At 39.0% G+C, this 22742-nt stretch overlaps 2 protein-coding genes across 6 annotated transcripts in view; one reads left to right on the top strand and one right to left on the bottom strand.

Annotated features, from left to right (window-relative positions):
* Polr1C (RNA polymerase I and III subunit C) overlaps window positions 1-9556 on the bottom strand; it is a 33696-nt gene extending 24140 nt beyond the window's left edge. For both annotated transcript variants that reach the window (XM_071660328.1, XM_071660327.1), the window contains exons 1-3: window positions 9305-9556; window positions 6564-6746; window positions 6107-6239 (exon numbers count right to left, since the gene is read on the bottom strand). In XM_071660328.1, the coding sequence (XP_071516429.1) occupies window positions 6107-6239; window positions 6564-6746; window positions 9305-9349 (361 nt within the window). In that variant the 5' untranslated portion in view covers window positions 9350-9556. The remainder of the gene's footprint in view (window positions 1-6106; window positions 6240-6563; window positions 6747-9304) is intronic.
* Window positions 9557-10718: 1162 nt separating this feature from the next.
* The window catches only part of Trpm (transient receptor potential cation channel, subfamily M), a 246533-nt gene continuing 234509 nt past the window's right edge, over window positions 10719-22742 (top strand). For all 4 annotated transcript variants that reach the window (XM_071660313.1, XM_071660310.1, XM_071660312.1 and 1 more), the window contains exon 1: window positions 10719-10897. The gene's annotated coding sequence lies outside the window, so the exon portion shown is untranslated. The remainder of the gene's footprint in view (window positions 10898-22742) is intronic.

Consider the following 22742-nt stretch of genomic DNA (forward strand, 5'->3'; position numbering starts at 1 on the left):
ATGTATACATTGAGATGTATAAGTATGTATATTTGCGTGTGTGGACGTGTATGTATATACGTGTATGTTGGTGGGTTGGGCCATTCTTTCGCCTGTTTCTTTGCGCTACCTCGCTAACACGGGAGACAGCGACAAAGCAAAATAAATAAAATAAATATCCCTGGGGATAGGGGAGAAAGAATACTTCCCACGTATTCCCTGCGTGTCGTAGAAGGCGACTAAAAGGGGAGGGAGTGGGGGGCTGGAAATCCTCCCCTCTCACTTTTTTTTTTTTTTTTTTTTTTTTTTTTTTTCCAAAAGAGGGAACAGAGAAGTGGCCCAGGTGAGGATATTCCCTCAAGGGCCCAGTCCTCTGTTCTCAATGCTACCTCGCTAATGCGGGAAATGGCGAATAGTATGAAAGAAAGAAAAAGTATATATTTATATGTCTGTGTATGTATATGCATGTATACACTGAAATGTATAGATATGTGTATGTGCATGTCTAAGCGTTTATGTATATACATGTGTATGTGGGTAGGTTGGGCCATTCTTTCATCTGTTTCCTTTGCGCTAACTCGCTAATACGGGAGACAGCGACAAAGTGTAATGAAATAAATAAATAATAAATACTAGATCAATGTATTAGACTCTACCTACAAGTGGCAGCACCATGAGCAAGAAGTCATCTTTAGCAATGCTTTATCATCATCATCATAAGGAGAGGACTATACATTTAATGAGGACCTCCTCACTGCAAAGAAATCAATCAATGCCCTGCTTCTGTATGGAGCGCAGTCTTAAAGCTGCAAAGCCATATAAATGGGATCCTGCAGTACTACAATTATAACTAATACAAGAACAATGTATTATCAAAAGTTAATGTGATTATAGCATTTTTGGATCCACAGGAAAGATTCCTGCAATAATAATACAGCTTTTTTCTATCCTTATTTCTATTCTTCTATAGGTATTACTTTGGTTTTTGCTTGAGAGAGCTAGCTGCTTGTGTGCACCCACCACTAGCTAGACCACGCAATACTCGGCAAGCTGCAGCATCACATGATTACTGTGTGGCCATTGGCTACTCAAGCAAAGGTGTGCCATTCTGATAATTGTTCTTTCCTTAAACCTCAAAGCTTTGGAAGTCTACTTTCTCATGTCTTTCCAAGTAACCATGACTTGGCACATTTTAAAAGACAGATTTTCACTTCCTCCATACTTCATAAATACTTTCCTCCAGGTCTTTTCTTTTTCCCCTTCATAATTCTTTCTATTTTCTACTTAAGTGCAGGCCTTGATGAGGACTTTTGTCCATAACTGGAGCTTAAAAAAATAAAAATGCCAATGAAACTACAGCTAATCTTTTTTCTTTCTTAGACTGCAAGCTTTAGTTATGAATAAGAGTCAACATCAAGGTGAGGCCCTAACAAAGACATTAAGAAATTAAGAGGTTTGATAAGACAGAGAAATAAGGGAAAAAAATATTCAAAGAATTTTGGAGGAAGTGAACAACCTGCATTTTAAATAGAGCCAGGTCATTATTATGTAAAACACATGAGGATAGAGAATGCCAAAATTTCACGGTGTTAGGAAGAAAGATATATCAAAATAGCCAAACTCTGAGTTGACAAAGGTCACAGAGCAATTATGTGATGCAGCATCTTATCAAGTATTACATGCTATACTTTATGAAAGGTGCATAAAACAGACAGGTCTTTAAGAGAGGGAAAGTACACCAACATTACAGCCCAGGGCATATGGGTCATGTTTTTAGATTAAAAGTGAAAGCTGATAAGTCAGAGTAGCAAGTATGTGAGAGCAGCACTAACCTAGGAAAGATCAATTATTCATATATTAGGAGCAACTGTTCAGAAGAAAAGAATGATTGCATCTAAACAACTACCAGTTTCTTTGAGGCACAGTTGCCTATTTGGGTAATGTGAGGCATACATGAAAAGTAAGATGTTCCACTATATATCTATCTACCTATCTATCTATATCTGATACCAATTTCCTCCAAGAACTACCATCAAGGGGTAGCTATGGCAAAAGGGTCTCCACTTTTCCTTGTCCTTAAATGCCTCCCTCACATATGCCATTCTTCCACCACTTCTCTTCCTCCTCTCCCTCCAGTATTCTTCCACTATTCGCCCATGTTACAGGTGGTTTTCCTGTCATATCAGCCCCTTTAATTGCACTACCATACACTCTCCTTGTAAACACCGAGTATTGCATTCTTTCAACATGCCCAAACCATCTCAAAGTATTATGTTTTACCCACTCTACCACTCCACAATTCATTCCCTGCCATACCACATCTCTCATACACCACTCATTATTTCTTCATTCCATCTATTCACACCACATGCTCTTCTCAAATAGCTCATATCCACAGCCTGGATTCTTGACCTATGTGACTCAATCCATGTCCATGTTTTGGCTGCATAGGTAAGGATTGGGAGGACTATGTTGTCCCTTATTCCTCTCTTCACTTCTATACTTATACATCTATCCTTCATTATTCTATCAAAGAACCCAATGACTCTCGTGCCCTGTACTGCTCCCTCCCTTATCTCTCCTTCTGTAAAACCAAACTTACCCAAAACAGCTCCTAAATGCCTAATTTTCTCACTTCTTCCATTCTTTCTCCCCCAAATCCAAAGCACAATTCAGTATTACACTTTCTTCTTGTACTCTACATGGTTTTACAAAATCTGTTTTACAAAATCTGTTTCCCTTCAAACACCATTACCTTACTTTTACTTGCATTTACATTTCAAATCGCCTAAGCTTACACACATCATACAACACACTAACTTCCACACCTCCTCTTCACTCTAAGCAAACAACACAGTATCATCCACAAATAGGCTTGCTGCTAGCTACCATATCTCACCACCACACTCCATTCTGCACCCTCCTTTCCTGTTTCATCTCTCTTATCACTCCATCCATATACAGGGTTTCTCAAAAAATTTATACTCTGAATTTTTATCAATACAATGTCAATTAAACTATATCCAAGATTAATAATTCAAAGAAGACAGATGTGTAATCATTTTGAGCTATTAAATGTGTTCAAGCTGATAGCCATTCTGGCCTAGACACCGATGACAGTACAATTCCAGTGAGTTGCAAACAGCATTAAGCTGTACATTTCGGATTTGAGTGCACTCTCATTCAATGGCTCCTTTCATCTCAATGACTGTTGTCAGTTTTGCATGACAAATATTATCTTTTAGGTGTCCCCGTATGAAAAAATCCACCGGTGTGAGGTCTGGTGAATGAGGGGGTATTCAATGCTACCTCTTTGCCCAATCCATCTTTTCAGCAGATTTTCAACAAGTCAGGCCCTTACAGCATGATGGTAATGGGCAGGTGCCCCATCCTGAATTATAAGTCTTGGATGTAGTTTAACTGACACTGTATTAATAAAATTTCAGTGATATACATTTTTTGAGACACCCTGTATATACTAATACACCATGGTGACATTACACAGCCCTGCCTCACACCTACATGTATACTGAATTTTTTGCTAAATTCTCCATCCACTCTTACACATGCATTTGCTCCTCTATAGTTGGCTTTCACACCATCCAATGGTTGTCTTCTATCCCATTTATCCTAAACAAATCCCATAAAGCATTCCAATTGACTCTTATCATACGCTTTCTCAAGATCCATAAAAACTGCATAAAACTTCTTACCTTTTGCAAAATACTTTTCCACAGTCATCTTTGCCACAAAAACCTGATCCACAAAGACCCTATCTTTCCTTAAACTCCCTTGCTCCTCACTTATTCTGCATCCAGTCACTTCTATCACTCTATCAATCAACAATCTTGCATACACTTTTCCTGACATACTTAACTAACTTATTCTTCTATAAAGGCTACATACATCCTTAGCTTAACATCTTTTCCTTTGAAGAAAGGAACAAAAATAGCTTTCACCCTATCCTCAGGCACAATTTTCTGTTTCCATGCTAAATTACACATCAGATACACCCATCCATTCGGTCACACTTTCTCCTCTATACTTTAGCATTTCAGCCATAATCCCATCTATTGCAGGTGCCTTTCTTCCCTTCTGCCTCAATATTGCCCTTCTTAAATCTCTTTTTGCTATAGGCCCAGACACTTGTACCTTCTTCCTTTCATCTTCTAAACTTATACTTGTAACAACTACTGCCTCCTCCTTTGCTGAGCTTCCACTAATACATTCCTATCAAGCAATCTACCAAATGCCTTTTTCTTCTCTTCCACAGCATTTCTAATCTCTTCTGTCCACCATGCACTGCCCTTTTTATTCCTATATCTCACTACCTTGTAAATGACTACCAATGATAAAACCTTTAACAGCATTTCTCTAAACACTTTAAACACCTCATTCACATATGAATACATCCCTATATTCACTGCATTTCCATTTAAGCTTTCAGTTACTTTCCTTTCATGCACCTCCCTACATTTTTTCTGGTTCATCTTCTCGCTTTGTTACACCATACCTCCACATCTCAAGAAAAACCACAAAACAGTTAGTCTCCAAAGAATCCTCTCATAACTCTAGCATCTTGCATGGCCTTTCTTAATGTTTCATCCACTGCCACATGGTTAATCAAAGCCTTAAGGTTCTTCTTTTCCATCATTCCTCATCTACATATATCTGAGGATCAATTTGTGCTGAAAAAAGGTATTTGTAAGGAATAAATCCCTCTTAGCACAACCATTCACATGATAACTTCCATTCTCATTAACTCCAAGCACTTCCAGTTATCAATAATCTCACCAGTTTCATCACATCCCACTTTTGCATCCATATCACCCATCATGACCACATTTCTCTCATTCTTAAAACCGTCTATACAGTCATTCAAATTTCTCCAGAAACTGTTTCATTTCATCCTTACTTTGCACAGTCTTCATATTCACAAGCATATATACACATACCCATGCATACTTCACCATTCCAATCTTTCCTTTCACCCACACTATTCTTGATCCATTCCATCTAACCTCTGCAACACCCTCCCACACTCTTGGTGTTAGCAGAATTGCACATCCTTCTTTCCCTCTTCCCAAATAGTTTTCACTCATTCCTCTCCCTACCACTCCTCCTTCCATGCCCTCTCATTACTTACATTAATCATTTCCATTTTCACTCCACACACCCTGCATAAGCATATGGGGTTTATTAATCTCCAGCACATCCAATTAACAACTTTTAAACTTCTCCACAAGCTCCCTCCATTTACTCTCATTAATCATTCCATTAACATTCAGCGCCATCACTTTCAATAGTTCGTCTCTTTTACTCCTCGGCATAACTGGTAGACTCCAGTACTGCTTCTTAGTCTTTTGTGCCTCACCCTTGACAAGCCACTGGCAGAGAGTAACACCAGCAAAGTGTTTCTAGAGGCAGCAAGCTTCCAAAATTGTTCAAAAAATTAAAAAGTCCCAGCACACTTCAGGTGTTTGTCTGTGTTTAAACAGACTGCCCTGATGGAATTGGGCAATGCGTCCCCCTTTAGTTCCAACCCATTACCGAGGTCATCATGAGAAGGCGGGGTGAGATTTGGATACTCTAGAAAACTAGAGTATCCCCTTGAGGTAGTGAAACTTAAAATCTTTCCCTAATTTTGAGTCTATTCACAGTAGTAGCAACTCCAAATCTCATTTGTTACAACACTGCCAATGCACAAAGCTGACACCAAGTAAGTTTACTGTGTTATGTCATGTAACTAAAGACTTATCAAAAGAGATGCAGACTTAAAAAAAAAGAGAATGGAACAGATCTAAAGGAATGGAGGAATGTAAGGTTGAGTTATCAGCATATGAGTGTATTTAGTTATTTGCTATGGAAAGGTAATCAATGACCAAAATAAGGAATATCGTAAAAGACAAGAGAGGGCCTTCAGGTCACCGCTGTTGATATGAAATGGGAGAGAAGCTGATCCGTTCATGATAAGGGAGAATGATCAGCCTGGGATGGAGCAAACTGGTGTGTGTGTGTGTGTGTGTAAATGTGTATGTGTGTGTGTGTGTGTGTTGGGAAGGAGCTAAGTGAAGCGAGCTCAAGGTTTGAACCTAAAGCTATTTACGATAAAGTTTGACATACTGACCTTTGTTTCGAAATTCAAAGTAACGTGGATCAGCCTTCAGAGGAACCAAGCCAAGCCTGTGTGCTAAAACTTCATCTTGCACAATGCTGGTATTGTTGTACATATAAACCTTTTCTATAGCCATAGTTGCTACCTGAAAATATTAAGACTGGCAATCACACTTCAATGAATATGGTGTTTCCCACACTATGAATATGATGCAAAAACTGTAATTTTCCTTATATCTCTATGTCAATATGCAATTCCCAAAATCAAGTGAAAAAGATACACCGGTAGCAAAAACTATCATCTCTCATTTCGACTGTTTAAAATATGGAAAGGAGCTAAAACGGAACAAAGGTGATAATAAGCAACATACTATTCAAATCAAAGTCTAGTTTGAACACATATGTTATAAGCTAAACCCTTAGTTGAATAACAAGTCACTAACACAAATACTGCCTAAACAAATATGTACCTCTGCAAGTACAATTCTTCTGTAGGCATTCACCAGTGAGATATGAAAACCGATGAAGTCAATCTCCAACTCAAGACGGTCCATGCTGATTATTTCTACCTTAACATCGTCTGAGCCACTTACTTCTGTGTTGGCTTTCTTGGTTTTCTTTCTTTTTGAAGCTAAATCTAGACTGTCAAGTTCCTGTAAAGCCAAAAATGTAAAGTAAGTTTATAAGTATGAAAAACTTTTCTCTACAGCAGTGTCCTATGGGCAAGGAGAGATATCTCAGATCTCCAAGGGTTAAAAAACTTCTTAACCCTCTATCTTCTGAGTCAAATGCCTCTGACCCCTTATGAACCACCTGTTCAACAATAATGGCCTACAGCTTGGCCTGAGTCCAACCTCAAACCAAGTACCAACTTCCAACTGGCAATGACTCATCATCCTATCAAATATACTAAACCACCACATAATACTCAGAGATAATGTTAACCCATTACATTTGGAGAACAAATGTTAAAGAGGAGGGAAGACACAAAAACCAAGAATATATTTGTGGGATACCACTCTAAATAGAAATACTTCAAACTTTACTTTCCTCTCCAGGATCATTTCATGTCGTGTACCATGAGAGCACGTTAACATGGAGAAGAGAGGTTAGAGAAAAACTTACTAAGCAAGAGAAAAAAGTAAAGCAAAAATACTACCTTGAAAGTCATCTATGGTGCACTAAGGTCAATCTGCCTGATAGTGGCAACCTCACATTTCCTGTCTACAAATTACCAATGAAGATATCTATTTTCACCTTTGAATTTGGTGTTCTTCTATAAAGGTTTACTCGGAATTTTCTTCCTCCATATGTTCTATTGCCAGTGGAACATACCAAAGAAGAGAGAATGTACATTTTTTGTAAACTGAAATCCCTATTCTCTCTGTCCTATTATCATTTTATCCTGGTTTTCTTACCCTGCCCTGCCGTCCCCTTTTTTATCCAAAAAATGTTTCACTGTGCTAAGTGAGACTGCTTTTGGGTTGACATCCACAACCTGCAAATTCTGAAAACAGGTGAAGAGAAGGCAAGGGGCAATGACATTTTTTCTATGGAAGTCTCATACTGAGCAAAAGTGGGCCCATAACAAGTAACCTGTAACTGCCATGGTCGGGTGAAAAGTGAGGGGAAGGAAAGGTCAGCACTTTTTCACCAGCCATACTGAGAGATGGAAGGCCCTACAGAATTTTATGATCATATGATACATCTCTGAGATAAAAGGTTTTCAGTTTCAAAACCTAAATTATTCATCATTACTCCTCTACTTGATCTCTACTAACTGAAATGCATGCATTTACTTGATTTTCATCCAATTTCAAATGTTAAAAAACAGGAACGACTAAAGTGGAATGATAACAGATTATCTACGTTTTTGTTGATTCCTAAAAACTTGTGACTTAGCTTCTTTAACCTCATATCTTCCCAGATCTTCACAGCTCTCTCAAAAATCAACTGATTTATCAAAATCAATGTAGCACCAAACTCATCAATTGGAAAAGACAACTAAGGAGTATATTTCTTTTAAATATCATACAACAGCAAAACAATACTGCGATCGGGAAAACAACTAGAAAATACAACCGCACTGAGCTGATGCATTATTTCAACAAAATCCTTGCAAGCTAAGAAAAACAAAAATATGGTAGTTTATCACAGCATATAGTTACAGCACTAAACAACAAAACTATTAATAACATAGTCAAGAATTTGAAGGACCAAGAATTGTTATGTGAATTCTTTTAATCAAAATCACAATAAACAGGGGAGGATAATTTCTACTACTAGAGATTTGGTGCCTAGTATCAGACCTCAATGGTAAAACTTCCTTATAGGGCCACCATCACATCAATATTTGGCTTTGAAAGAAACTCTTATCACTAAACACCTTACACTTAACAGTTTTGATTTTGAGTCCCCTTCACTCCATGACTTGAAGCATTATATCAAAAAACAATAAGAAACAGACTAAATTAGAAATGAATAACACAAGCACAGATGAAATATTTGAAGAGATCAAGAGAACACATGAAAACCTGAAGCAGCTAAGACAATGCAGATATAGCTATATCAATGATAACGTGGTTTGATGCTGGGGGCTGCATGGAATGACTACTTATCAGGAGGTGAGGCAGCAATGCTTTTGTATATATATATATATATATATATATATATATATATATATATATATATATATATATATATTCATCAGATACATTACCAACTACAATAACTAAGTTATGATAAATCTCAGGTGCGGGGGAAAATTAGAGGAGGTTTTCACTGGACTCATCATATTTCTAGATATGCTGATCCCTCCTACTACAAGATCGTGAGAATGTTTTCTAAAACATCTTACAAAAATTAACTTTAAGAATACAAATTTTCCATACTAGAGTCTAAGCATCTTTAAACTGAACACATATGACACCTACCTTTAAAGTACGTACCTATGAACTGAATAAGTCTGACGCCTATCGTTACAAATGGTATATCAATACCTATATATTCATAAAAGTTACTTTAAAAATTAAGTGGAGTATATTTCATCTTGTCGGCATACAAGAGCAATCTCTTCCAATGACAATCTCATATTCAACTTGTGCATATCCATAATGCTATATTCACCATATCCTATTTTTCAGCCTCATCCAGCGTTCTTCTATCATCTCCATTTAGCCTAACTTGATATAAAACTTAACGTATAACTTACATGCACAAGCTGAAATTCTTCTAATTTAATCCTTCCAGTCTCCATTGCCACTATTCCTCTTTTTCGTGCAAATGTACTTAGATCGTCAAAAGTTTCTGCTCTAAAAATCACTTGAAGCTAACTAGGTTCTAATTACAACACAGGTCACCATTGCTTTAGTCAATTTAGGATAGTGTATTCCTTCTTGTTACAGTGCAAATACGGCCAAGTGGCTGCAATGTGTTGATAAATTTCACACGTTGTTTTGTTTGTATAGCAGCTGATTTAGACGATCGTACCTATCTGCCAAACTGTCGTTTGAAGACCAACCCTTCGGCATTCTTCCTTTTTCGATAAGGATATAATCATCTTATTGAAAAAGAACTTCACAGTGAATACTTTGATTTAACAATCATGTGGAATATGACAATATATCAGAAGACGGCAGTGCAGATATGTCTTATTACGAGACATAATGCTATGGAGTATATGATCGTAGAGTCTTGCTAAATTATGACGTCTTAAAGGAATTGAAGTAACATATAGATGAAAAATGATAGATAAGAATAACCAGATATACAAAACTTTAACATGACCAGTTCTGTATTTCAAGCGTCGATGCATGAAAATTATCGTACTTCACCATTTATAACATTGAGCATAAACATTGAAAATGCTTAGTCAGCGAAAAAATAACTCAAGGATTTTCATTTTCCATGACCATAAGCTTAATCGGAATAGATACATGATTCAAAAGGAAGAGAAATATGAATATCAAATATAACCATTTCATGCATTTTTACTTTGCTACTTTGCCTGTCTTATTGATCAAGATGAAAAATTACTATAGTTCGTATTTTCCCAAAACATTTAATGATGCCGATTAAGAAGAAGGAAGCTACATATATTTTCTACTGATGCACATGTGTTAGTTTCAGTATTATATTAAAACACAAGGTAAAATAGGTAAAACATGGGTAATACTGATTAATCAAACCGCACGGCATGATTAATGGTCCTGGATATGTGTATGATTTCTGTACACTTAAGGCGTTGTTCCTCTACCTATCGTCATTTTAAAAAACTACGCTATGATCTTGGATCACTATTAGCAATGAACTGATACATTCATTTCATAGACATTTTTTACCTAAGACTGATTAAAGTTTTCGGTTCCTTACGGGTCCTGCATCGACTCTCAAGCTCTCTTCATCGAAACATCTCGACCAATGTTCACCCCCTAATGAAACGACGTATGTTGATCAGTATTAAATCAAAAACATAGAGTTAATATGCAACATTTTTAAGGGGCAATTATTCGTAGGTTAGATTATTTGTGGAATGTTATTCATGCAAATTTATTCATCATTGAATGCTAAAAGACCGCCTAATTTAGCGAAATGGCGTCCATACGATGGCAACACTGCTGATAGGCATTCTGGCTGCCCCTGGCCCTGGCTGGCAGCTGGCAGCCTGGCATACACCGACCAGTCTTCAACCAAATGTTTAAGAGGGTGTATGCTCGCGGCTCTATTTGACTTTTAAGTGACACTGCAGTATTGCACAACGAATATTATTCCTGTTGCTACTCATTGGAGTATTTTCTATGATATGGTAAGTATCTGCACGTGCTTTAATGTGATATTGTAGGAAGAATTGCCTTGCATACAAGACATTTCGCATATTCACATACACCCTCGGCAATTTATTTAGGATGCTTGTGGTACGTAGAATATCATGTAAGCTTAGAATTTATTCAGGACTTTGGCTTTGTCATTTTAGACTCGCAGTGATGACATATTACTTGTATTTATAGAAACAAAGGCTACACGATTAATAAATCATTGTTAGCATTAGACAATATCGACGTAGGTGAACTTTCACAGGTATAACTCCATGATTATTAATGTTAAACACTTAGAGCATTAAAATAACGACACATTGTCAGAGGAAAATAAATATAATACGTTTATATAGCATTGACATGTAGAGATTTCATTGTATCGGGGTTTTAGTGTGACCTGGGCGTAGGCCAGGAAACACTCGTACTTAAATTAACCCAAGAACCTAATGTTTGTAGCTGATAGATTCAGTTGTTCAAGCCGTATATGGTAATGAAAGCATTTATGTGACCATTATAAGACCACTATTGTGAGATTACGTAGGTTGGTTGAACGATTTTCTAATAAATGAGAATACAAAGTTTGTAGCATGAATTTAGGACCATTACATCATTATATAAAAGATTAGTACTAGAAATTCTGGGTATACTCTGTATATCGTACTGTATAATCATCGATATTAGAATAACTGACTGTGGCAGTGTTGATCTTATTGACAGGCATTGTTACGAAGATTTAATCAGTGAGCTGGTGCTTGAGTATAGAAGTAATTTAGTTGTAAAGACCTTTTTATCTAATTAAGATATATAATTTTTCTTGCGTAAAAACTTTGATGAACGCAATATTTGCCAGTGTAAAAGTGATGAACGTACTATTTGTCAGTGCAAAATGATGAACGTAGTATCTGTCAGTACATACCTTTAAACCAAATCAGTGAATGAAGACGGGCTTGTTTCTCTTGGAAACTGTGTCTAATTAAGATATCATTTTATGTGCTTGTGATTCTTAGTCGGTCACCTTACCCATCCTACGTTACGTAGTTATTCGTCCTTACTGTTAAGTATTTGGTGACCAGGAGCTGGTTAACATTTTTTTGTTAATGCTATTGATTAGAATTAAAGCATATGTGGTTGTCACTTGGTCTTTAACCCATAGTGTTTTTGTCTTTAGAACTTGTCTTGTGCAGTTTGTAGTAAAATTACTTTGCGGTTATCGTTATCTAATGTGAATATGTAGTGCTTTGCATGCTGGGAACATGTAAAAGATGTAAGGGTATAACCTCGCGAGAAACATACTGTAACTATCACCGTGAAATTTCATACTTGTTCTCGGCGATTTACGAAAACGTCACTTGAAAGATAATTCTGGTTTTGCTTCAGTTGACAAGAGACCCTTGGTAAGGTAGAATGCAGTAGATAAATGAATAGTATTGAATATTCTTAAGCATGTGGTATACCGGGGTTGACGTGCTGTCAGTGGATTGAACCAGGGCATGTGAAGCGTCTGGGGTAAACCATGGAAAGTTTTGTGGGGCCTGGATGTGGAAAGGGAGCTGTGGTTTTGGTGCATTATACATGACAGCTAGAGATTGAGCGTGAACGAATGTGGCCTTTGTTGTCTTTTCCTAGCGCTACCTCGCGCACATGCGGGGGGAGGGGGTTGTCGTTTCATGTGTGGCGGGGTGGCGACGGAAATGAATAAAGGCAGACAGTATGAATTATGTACATGTATATGTCTAGGTGTGTATATATATGTGTACGTTGAGATGTCTAGGTATGTATATGTGCTGTGTGGACGTGTATGTGTATACATGTATGTGGGTGGGTTGGGCCATTCTTTCGTCTGTTTCCTAGCGCTACCTCTCTAACGCGGGAGACAGCGACAAAGTATTATATATATATATATATATATATATATATATATATATATATATATATATATATATATATATATATATTATACTTTGTCGCCTGAACATGCAGGAGGGTGAGGGGCGTGCGGGGAAAGGAGCGAATTGGAACGATGTGATATACTGGTGTCAACGTGCTGTCAATGGATTGAACCAGGGTGTGTGAAGTGTCTGGGGTAAACCATGGAAAGGTCTGTGGGGCCTGGATGTGGAAGGGGAGCTGTAGTTTTGGTGCATTGCACATGACTGCTAGAGACTGAGTGTGAATGAATACGGCTTTTTTCATTCATACTTGTTCCTTGTGTTCTGCATTAGTAAGCTTGTGCCAGAAACAGATGAAGAAAAGGCCTCATTCTTTCATATCCATTTTCCACCTGTCAAGTGCAGTGCACTGAAGCCACAGACCCTTATCCACAACCAGGCCCCACTGACCTCTCCTTAGTTTCCCTGACTGCTTCATGTACCCTTTGTTCAGCCCACTGACAGCACTTCACCCCCTGTATACCACATCACTCTAATTCACACTATATAGCCTTTACATGCCTCACATCTTTTGCATGTTCAGGCCCCAGTCACTCAAAGCACCTTTCACTCCATCCTTCTACCACCTCCCTAAGTTTTCCATTTTTCTTGTTTCCTCGACTTTTGGAATGTATACCCTCTTAATCACATTCTAACCCATTTTCTCTGTATGTCCAAACCTTTTCAGCTTACCATCTCACTCCTCTTACTTTCACACCTCTGTCATACCTTCCTCACACCACACATTTGTCCTTAAACATTTAATTTGCTATACATTCACCTTCTTCCATACTTTATCATCAAAGACTCATTCCTCACATCCTTCAGCACCAGTGGGACAACTGTATCATCAAATATACCCTTTCCCCTTATAAACAATGACCTCTCTTCCTACACAATTGTCAATGCACTAAGGTCCTTTGCCCCCTCATCCACCCTATTCAGCTCCCATGTATCTAACGTACTTCAGTTTCCTCCAAGTTCTCTCCTTTCAAGCTCAGACCTCAACCAACCCGTCTTTCTGCTACTTAACCTAATATTTTTTTTTTATTTCTTTTAAGCATGGTAGCATCAGCAACAAATGAACAATGACTTCATTTGCATTGAGTTTGACACTTCTTAGCAAGATTTTGGGATATAGTCTTAAACACTGAATTACCTTTACTCAAAGATTTTTGATAAGTTCATATTCCTCACTACACTGTTAACAGACATATAGTATCATATGCCTGCTAGGGATGGGGGAGAAAAAATGCTGCTCATATATCTCATGTGTTTCATAGAAGGCAACTAAAAGAGAAGTCAGGGACTTGAAATCCTCCCCTCCTCTATCATCACTTTCAAAAAGTAGTAACAGAAGGAGCCAGTTGAGAATTATTTTCTGCAAGGCTCATTTGTCCTTATCACTACCTCGCTGAGACGGGAAAAGGCACACAGGTATAAGAAAGATGAGAATATTTGTTCTCAAATTGGATATGCAAAGGCTTGGGCAAGTAAGTGGCCAGAGTCTGTGGCCATAGCAAGTCCTTTTGTCACTTAAGAAATTTTTTTCATTTTTAACTGTAAGGAGACCATTAGCATTTGTTTTTCAAGTGTGATTTTTGGAAATTTAAATATATATATATATATATATATATATATATATATATATATATATATATATATATATATATATTATTATTATTATTTTTATTATACTTTGTCGCTGTCTCCCGCGTTTGCGAGGTAGCGCAAGGAAACAGACGAAAGAAATGCCCCCCCCCCCATACACACGTATACACATACGTCCACACACGCAAATACACATACCTACACAGCTTTCCATGGTTTACCCCAGACGCTTCACATGCCTTGATTCAATCCACTGACAGCACGTCAACCCCGGTATACCACATCGCTCCAATTCACTCTATTCCTTGCCCTCCTTTCACCCTCCTGCATGTTCAGGCCCCGATCACACAAAATCTTTTTCACTCCATCTCTCCACCTCCAATTTGGTCTCCCTCTTCTCCTCGTTCCCTCCACCTCCGACGCATATATCCTCTTGGTCAATCTTTCCTCACTCATTCTCTCCATGTGCCCAAACCACTTCAAAACACCCTCTTCTGCTCTCTCAACCACGCTCTTTTTATTTCCACACATCTCTCTTACCCTTACATTACTTACTCGATCAAAGCACCTCACACCACACATTGTCCTCAAACATCTCATTTCCAGCACATCCACCCTCCTGCGCACAACTCTATCCATAGCCCACGCCTCGCAACCATACAACCATATAAAGGCAGACAGTGTGAATTGTGTGCATGGGTATATATGTATGTGTCTGTGTGTGTATATATATGTGTACATTGAGATGTATAGGTATGTGTATTTGCGTGTGTGGACGTGTATGTATATACATGTGTATGGGGGTGGGTTGGGCCATTTCTTTCGTCTGTTTCCTTGCGCTACCTCGCAAACGCGGGAGACAGCGACAAAGAAAAATAAAATAATATATTTTTTTTTTTTTTTTTTTTTATACTTTGTCGCTGGAGGAAGTGAAGTGTTTTAGATATCTGGGAGTGGATCTGGCAGCGGATGGAACCATGGAAGCGGAAGTGGATCATAGGGTGGGGGAGGGGGCGAAAATTCTGGGGGCCTTGAAGAATGTGTGGAAGTCGAGAACATTATCTCGGAAAGCAAAAATGGGTATGTTTGAAGGAATAGTGGTTCCAACAATGTTGTATGGTTGCGAGGCGTGGGCTATGGATAGAGTTGTGCGCAGGAGGATGGATGTGCTGGAAATGAGATGTTTGAGGACAATGTGTGGTGTGAGGTGGTTTGATCGAGTGAGTAACGTAAGGGTAAGAGAGATGTGTGGAAATAAAAAGAGCGTGGTTGAGAGAGCAGAAGAGGGTGTTTTGAAGTGGTTTGGGCACATGGAGAGGATGAGTGAGGAAAGATTGACCAAGAGGATATATGTGTCGGAGGTGGAGGGAGCAAGGAGAAGAGGGAGACCAAATTGGAGGTGGAAAGATGGAGTGAAAAAGATTTTGTGTGATCGGGGCCTGAACATGCAGGAGGATGAAAGGAGGGCAAGGAATAGAGTGAATTGGAGCGATGTGGTATACCGGGGTTGACGTGCTGTCAGTGGATTGAATCAAGGCATGTGAAGCGTCTGGGGTAAACCATGGAAAGCTGTGTAGGTATGTATATTTGAGTGTGTGTGGACGTATGTATATACATGTGTATGGGGGGGGGGGTTAGGCCATTTCTTCGTCTGTTTCCTTGCGCTACTTCGCAAACGCGGGAGACAGCGACAAAGTATAAGATAATATATATATATATATATATATATATATATATATATATATATATATATATATATATAGCCCTGGGGATAGGGAAGAAAGAATACTTCCCACGTATTCCCTACGTGTCGTAGAAGGCGACTAAAAGGGGAAGGAGCGGGTGGTTGGAAATCCTGCCCTCTCGTTTTTTTTTTTCAATTTTCCTAAAGAAGGAACAGAGAAGGGGGGCCACGTGAGGATATTCCCTCAAAGGCCCAGTCCTCTGTTCTTAACGCTACCTCGCTAACGCGGGAAATGGCGAATAGTATGAAAGAAAGAAAAAAAAAAAATATATATATATATATATATATATATATATATATATATATATATATATATATATATCATCCCCTGGGATAGGGGAGAAAGAATACTTCCCACGTATTCCCTGCGTGTCGTAGAAGGCGACTAAAAGGGAAGGGAGCGGGGGGGCTGGAAATCCTCCCCTCTCGTTTTTTTTTTTTTTCCAAAAGAAGGAACAGAGAAGGGGGCCAGGTGAGGATATTCCCTCAAAGGCCCAGTCCTCTGTTCTTAACGCTACCTCGCTAATGCGGGAAATGGCGAATAGTTTGAAAGAAAAAAGAAAAATATATATTTTGGTTGGTATTGCAGTGGAATTTATTAAAAAAGGGGGGTGACTGTATTGTTGACTGGTTGGTAAGGTTATTTAATGTATGTATGACTCATGGTGAGGTGCCTGAGGATTGGCGGAATGCGTGCATAGTGCCATTGTACAAAGGCAAAGGGGATAAGAGTGAGTGCTCAAATTACAGAGGTATAAGTTTGTTGAGTATTCCTGGTAAATTATATGGGAGGGTGTTGATTGAGAGGGTGAAGGCATGTACAGAGCATAAGATTGGGGAAGAGCAGTGTGGTTTCAGAAGTGGTAGAGGATGTGTGGATCAGGTGTTTGCTTTTAAGAATATATGTGAGAAATACTTAGAAAAGCAAATGGATTTGTATGTAGCATTTATGGATCTGGAGAAGGCATATGATGGAGTTGATAGAGATGCTCTGTGGAAGGTATTAAGAATATATGGTGTGGGAGGCAAGTTGTTAGAAGCAGTGAAAAGTTTTTATCGAGGATGTAAGGCATGTGTACGTATAGGAAGAGAGGAAAGTGATTGGTTCTCAGTGAATGTAGGTTTGCGGCAGGGATGTGTGATGTCTCCATGGTTGTTTAATTTGTTTATGGATGGGGTTGTTAGGGAGGTGAATGCAAGAGTTTTGGAAAGAGGGGCAAGTATGAAGTCGGTTGTGGATGAGAGAGCTTGGGAAGTGAGTCAGTTGTTGTTCGCTGATGATACAGTGCTGGTGGCTGATTCATGTGAGAAACTGCAGAAGCTGGTGACTGAGTTTGGTAAAGCGTGTGAAAGAAGAAAGTTAAGAGTAAATGTGAATAAGAGCAAGGTTATTAGGTACAGTAGGGTTGAGGGTCAAGTCAATTGGGAGGTAAGTTTGAATGGAGAAAAACTGGAGGAAGTAAAGTGTTTTAGATATCTGGGAGTGGATCTGGCAGCGGATGGAACCATGGAAGCGGAAGTGAATCATAGGGTGGGGGAGGGGGCGAAATTCCTGGAAGCCTTGAAGAATGTTTGTAAGTCGAGAACATTATCTTGGAAAGCAAAAATGGGTATGTTTGAAGGAATAGTAGTTCCAACAATGTTGTATGGTTGCGAGGCGTGGGCTATGGATAGAGTTGTGCGCAGGAGGGTGGATGTGCTGGAAATGAGATGTTTGAGGACAATGTGTTGTGTGAGGTGGTTTGATCGAGTAAGCAACGTAAGGGTAAGAGAGATGTGTGGAAATAAAAAGAGCGTGGTTGAGAGAGCAGAAGATGTTTTGAAATGGTTTGGGCACATTGAGAGAATGAGTGAGGAAAGATTGACCAAGAGGATATATGTGTCGGAGGTGGAGGGAACGATGAGAAGTGGGAGACCAAATTGGAGGTGGAAAGATGGAGTGAAAAAGATTTTGAGTGATCGGGGCCTGAACATGCAGGAATGTGAAAGGCGGGCAAGGAATAGAGTGAATTGGATCGATGTGGTATACCGGGGTTGACGTGCTGTCAGTGGATTGAATCAGGGCATGTGAAGCGTCTGGGGTAAACCATGGAAAGTTGTGTGGGGCCTGGAAGCTAGAGACTGAGTGTGAACGAATGGGGCCTTTGCTGTCTTTTCCTAGCGCTACCTCGCACACATGAGGGGGGAGGGGGATGGTATTCCATGTGTGGCAAGGTGGCGATGGGAATGAATAAAGGCAGACAGTGTGAATTGTGTGCATGGGTATATATGTATGTGTCTGTGTGTGTATATATATGTTTACATTGAGATGTATAGGTATGTATATTTGCGTGTGTGGACGTGTATGTATATACATGTGTATGGGGGTGGGTTGGGCCATTTCTTTCGGCAAAAAAAAAAAATATATATATATATATATATATATATATATATATATATATATATTTATCCCTGGGGATAGGGGAGAAAGAATACTTCCCACGTATTCCCTGCGTGTCGTAGAAGGCGACTAAAAGGGAAGGGAGCGGGGGGCTGGAAACCCTACCCTCTCGTTTTTTTATTAATTTTCCAAAAGAAGGAACAGAGAAGGGGGCCAGGTGAGGATATTCCCTCAAAGGCCCAGTCCTCTGTTCGTAACGCTACCTCGCTATCGCGGGAAATGGCGAATAGTATGAAAAAAAAAGAAATATACATATATATATAATAAAGATATTCTTAAGCATGAATTTTCAAAATGCACTACATTGTTGTGTTGCTTGATTCATTTGATAACGACTTATTGGTTACTAACATAAACATGCGATTCTTTTACGCTTCTGGATTATTTGCACATCTTTTCTTATCTTGCGTCTTCTGAGCTGGTAGTAAACGTTCATTGTCCATTTAATCATTAATGCCTTGAATACTTACAATTTTCATGGGGATGGTCGCATTATTATTACTTTGGGTGCGTAAATTTTTTTTTTAGTGTGATTTTTCACAGAAGCTCAGCATATGAATAAGATCAGGAATGATTTGCTGTTAACTCTGTTAGCATAGTGTTGATGGAACTTGAGACGTTAACTTTTAGATTTTAGATACCTGTTGTTAGTCGGCGATGTTTGTATTTATTTAACAAAATGGATGATCACTCATCGCTGTACATCCCTGTTCATACCTCTTCCAACATATCCCAGGCAACGTAGATCGAATGTGTAGATAACACGTTTGTCTTACTACCTTGAACTTTGTTTTCTAGCGAATATAACTATCTTTTGATACACATCATTAAGTGCCAGTACTGAAGCACAGTACAAAATAATTGTCTCGGATAGAGATATGTTTATGTAAGTTTATATATATGCTTATATTTTTTAGAGAATAATGCTCTGAGTCGAGTTCGACGGGTTTTCGGAGTTAATGATTATCTACAGCCGTATTCCATGTACTAGTAGTAAAGTTCCGTACTTCTTTTATAGCAGAGATCTACAACAAAATAGCTCCTATTGTGCAGAATTTTCATAAAGATCTGAACGCCGTCATATCTACTCACTTTTATACCCCCGAAAACCAGCAACCAATCTCAGGCATCATAACTAGCGCAATATGCGGCTGTTGAATCAAAAAGAATCACATTACAGTGTACCAAACGCCTGAGTAGGACTGCCAAGGTGACCTTCCCGTTCTTTTACCCTCCAATCTCCTATAGTGATTTGCTGAAGGCTGTAGGCAGTATGTTGGCCAGTCTTGGGCCTCTGTTATCCCTTGTGTATGTCGTAACTTCTCGTTTCTGTGGTAATATTTAAGAACTCTCCATTTCTGAAGTGCCATAGTGTTCTCTCCCTTTTTCCATATCTGGGTGAATACCTCCTCTCTCTCTCTCTCTCTCTCTCTCTCTCTCTCTCTCTCTCTCTCTCTCTCTCTCTCTCTCTCTCTCTCTCTCATGGAAGTTAGGTCACTGGCGGAGCTGTGTTGGTAGAGAATTTCCCATTTAACATGTAGTGGGGCTGCGATAACTCGCAGACTCGTAGGTGCGTGGCAGTGCAATTCACAAAACGCAAAGTTGAGAAACTGCAACCTAATACAATATCACTAAATTTAACTGTTTTAAGTGTATCGTATAGTTGACAAACCATTGAACGTTAGGCTTTCGTGTGTTGCCCCGAAACTAGAAACTAGACAGAAAGATCAGGCTGTTGTGGTTATGTAACCAAAGAAATCAATATCGGAAAACGTCGTAGTTGCCATAAAGCCTGAGAAATTTTGACGCACATAAAAAGCGGTAGTTGCCGTGACACAAGCCTAATTAGACAAACTCCAGGTCTGAAGTAGAGGTTGGTGTATTTAACTCAGGGAGAAGGAAATGTCAGGGGTCACATTACTGGGATCTGGTCTGGTGTAGGAGAGGGGAGGTCTTATCCCATTCATTTCCAGCCATTCAGGTGCTCTGATACCCTTTAATCGTTCTACTATGTGTTTTACATAGTATTCATCCTGGAAGTTTAATTGGCATTGAACTTTTCACTACATTTACGGTGTTTCACACTTTAAAACGTGTAGCAATTAGTGTCTTTATTAAATCCCTTTACCTTGGTAATTGTCATAGTTTCTTATAGTAGTTGTTCTATGTTTAAACGTTTAACACTTGATTTATATAATATTCCCTCTGTGAAATTAATTGTTACACATATCAGACACTGATGTTGGATAAATCCGTTAGAGCAATTCTTTTACACCTAGATATACCTGTTTTAATCACTCTAATGCTTGTTACATTTCATATGCTACTAAAATTAACCAGAAGTAATCGCTGCGTTAGACGTATAGACTTTAATGTAAGTTGAATAAAAAAGAGATACACATACCATCATTCTATGATTAATGAAAGATCTTGACAAAGATCAGTTTCGGGGCTTTCCTCAACCATTGGTGCTCGTTCTGTGAACAAGCTTCCCTTATGAAGGTCAGCTGTACCATGTAGACTCTATGATGTACGCTCTATAGGAGTTTGTTGTAAAAGATCACCTTTCTCATAATGGTACGACGGGAATTCTTAAGGTAACACTTGAACTTTACCATAATAAATTCTAGAAGCTGTGAATGATCATTACTCCGTACTAGGGAGTGTGGTGAGTGATTGTTAACCCTTAGCATGCATGATTTGTCCAGTGATCACTCATTACCATAGTGAGGGATTTGACATTGTTTGATCAGTGAACTATCATTATCACAGGGCATTATATGACCAATAAATGATCATTATCCCCACAGGATTTGTGCCAGAGTGATTATTAATCTAGGCAGGATGTGTCCAGTGAGAGATCATCACATGATGGGCGATGTTGGCGGTGAAATACAGGTAGTGATGCAGCATGAATGGACCAGCAGTAAAAAATCAATAAGCCATGATGGCATGCTGGTGTACGATCAATATATCCGGCCATTGGATGACCAGTGACCAACACTGTATATTAGGAATTATGTAACCCTTCAGTAATCAGGTTTGTTCTGTGGAAAAAAACAATACTTGAGAGGAAGGGTTAGGAATGTATGTGTGTGATTTCCAGAGGGCGTATGTATATGCAGCTGCTCCACACCGGTATAGATGTGATGGAGAGAGAGAGAGAGAGAGAGAGAGAGAGAGAGAGAGAGAGAGAGAGAGAGAGAGAGAGAGGTCGTGGCGAGTCACATCCAGAAGACATAATACCACCTCTCTTTTTACATATCATTTTACCATTTCACTGTCGTGAACGCGTTATGCTAGCTATTTCTTAAAACCCAAACGTCATGATTCACAACACCTCACGTTGTGTTTTTCCGATACTTGTAGCGAAGTGCCGTGAAGAGACCCAAGTCTCATCGCCACAGTTTCCATGTAGAGCTGCTCCGTTGCTGAACAGTCTTAACAAAGAGGTTTTCATGCAGCCCATATTGTGATTAAAGCAATGTTCATGTTTGCTGCGACCTTAGACCCGTGTCATATATATGCAGACTGCTAATGCATCACAGTATTACACAAATGCTTACATAGTTGCGTAGATAAATACATGCAAGAATACATTGGCAAATGCCTGCATACACACATAATGTGTAATGCATGGAGGGGTCATGGGGAAGTACGAGTTTCTGTCCCTTTAAAGGTGTAGACGTGAGGTCGATATGTACTTCAGCTACGCTGCAGTGGTCGATGGACGGAGTGTAGTCGTTAGCTGCCAGATGTGAGTAATAAATGTTAGGTTGAGAACGGACACGTTTATTGGTAGCCAGACTTCCATACTACAGTCTCCTGTTTGATCAAGTGATGTACTTGTTAGCTGGCCATAGATGACTTATGGAAAATATTATAAATCATTGTAGTATTCACAAGTATTTGGTTCGCTAAAAAAGATTACTATCTCCCTTCCAACTCACGAGTTTTTCTAGTGTTTTTCTAGCATTAAGTTCTGTGTATCTGTCTTTAAGGCGTTTCCAATTGGAACTTCCTCAAGGGGGTGGCCTAGGCAATAGTCTTCATAACTAGTGAACTTTTTATAGCCTTTAGTGCCTCACCCTTAACAGGTCAGTGGCATAGGG

This window comes from Panulirus ornatus, chromosome 69, assembly GCF_036320965.1.
Source record: "Panulirus ornatus isolate Po-2019 chromosome 69, ASM3632096v1, whole genome shotgun sequence".
NCBI classification, from domain to species: domain Eukaryota; kingdom Metazoa; phylum Arthropoda; class Malacostraca; order Decapoda; family Palinuridae; genus Panulirus; species Panulirus ornatus.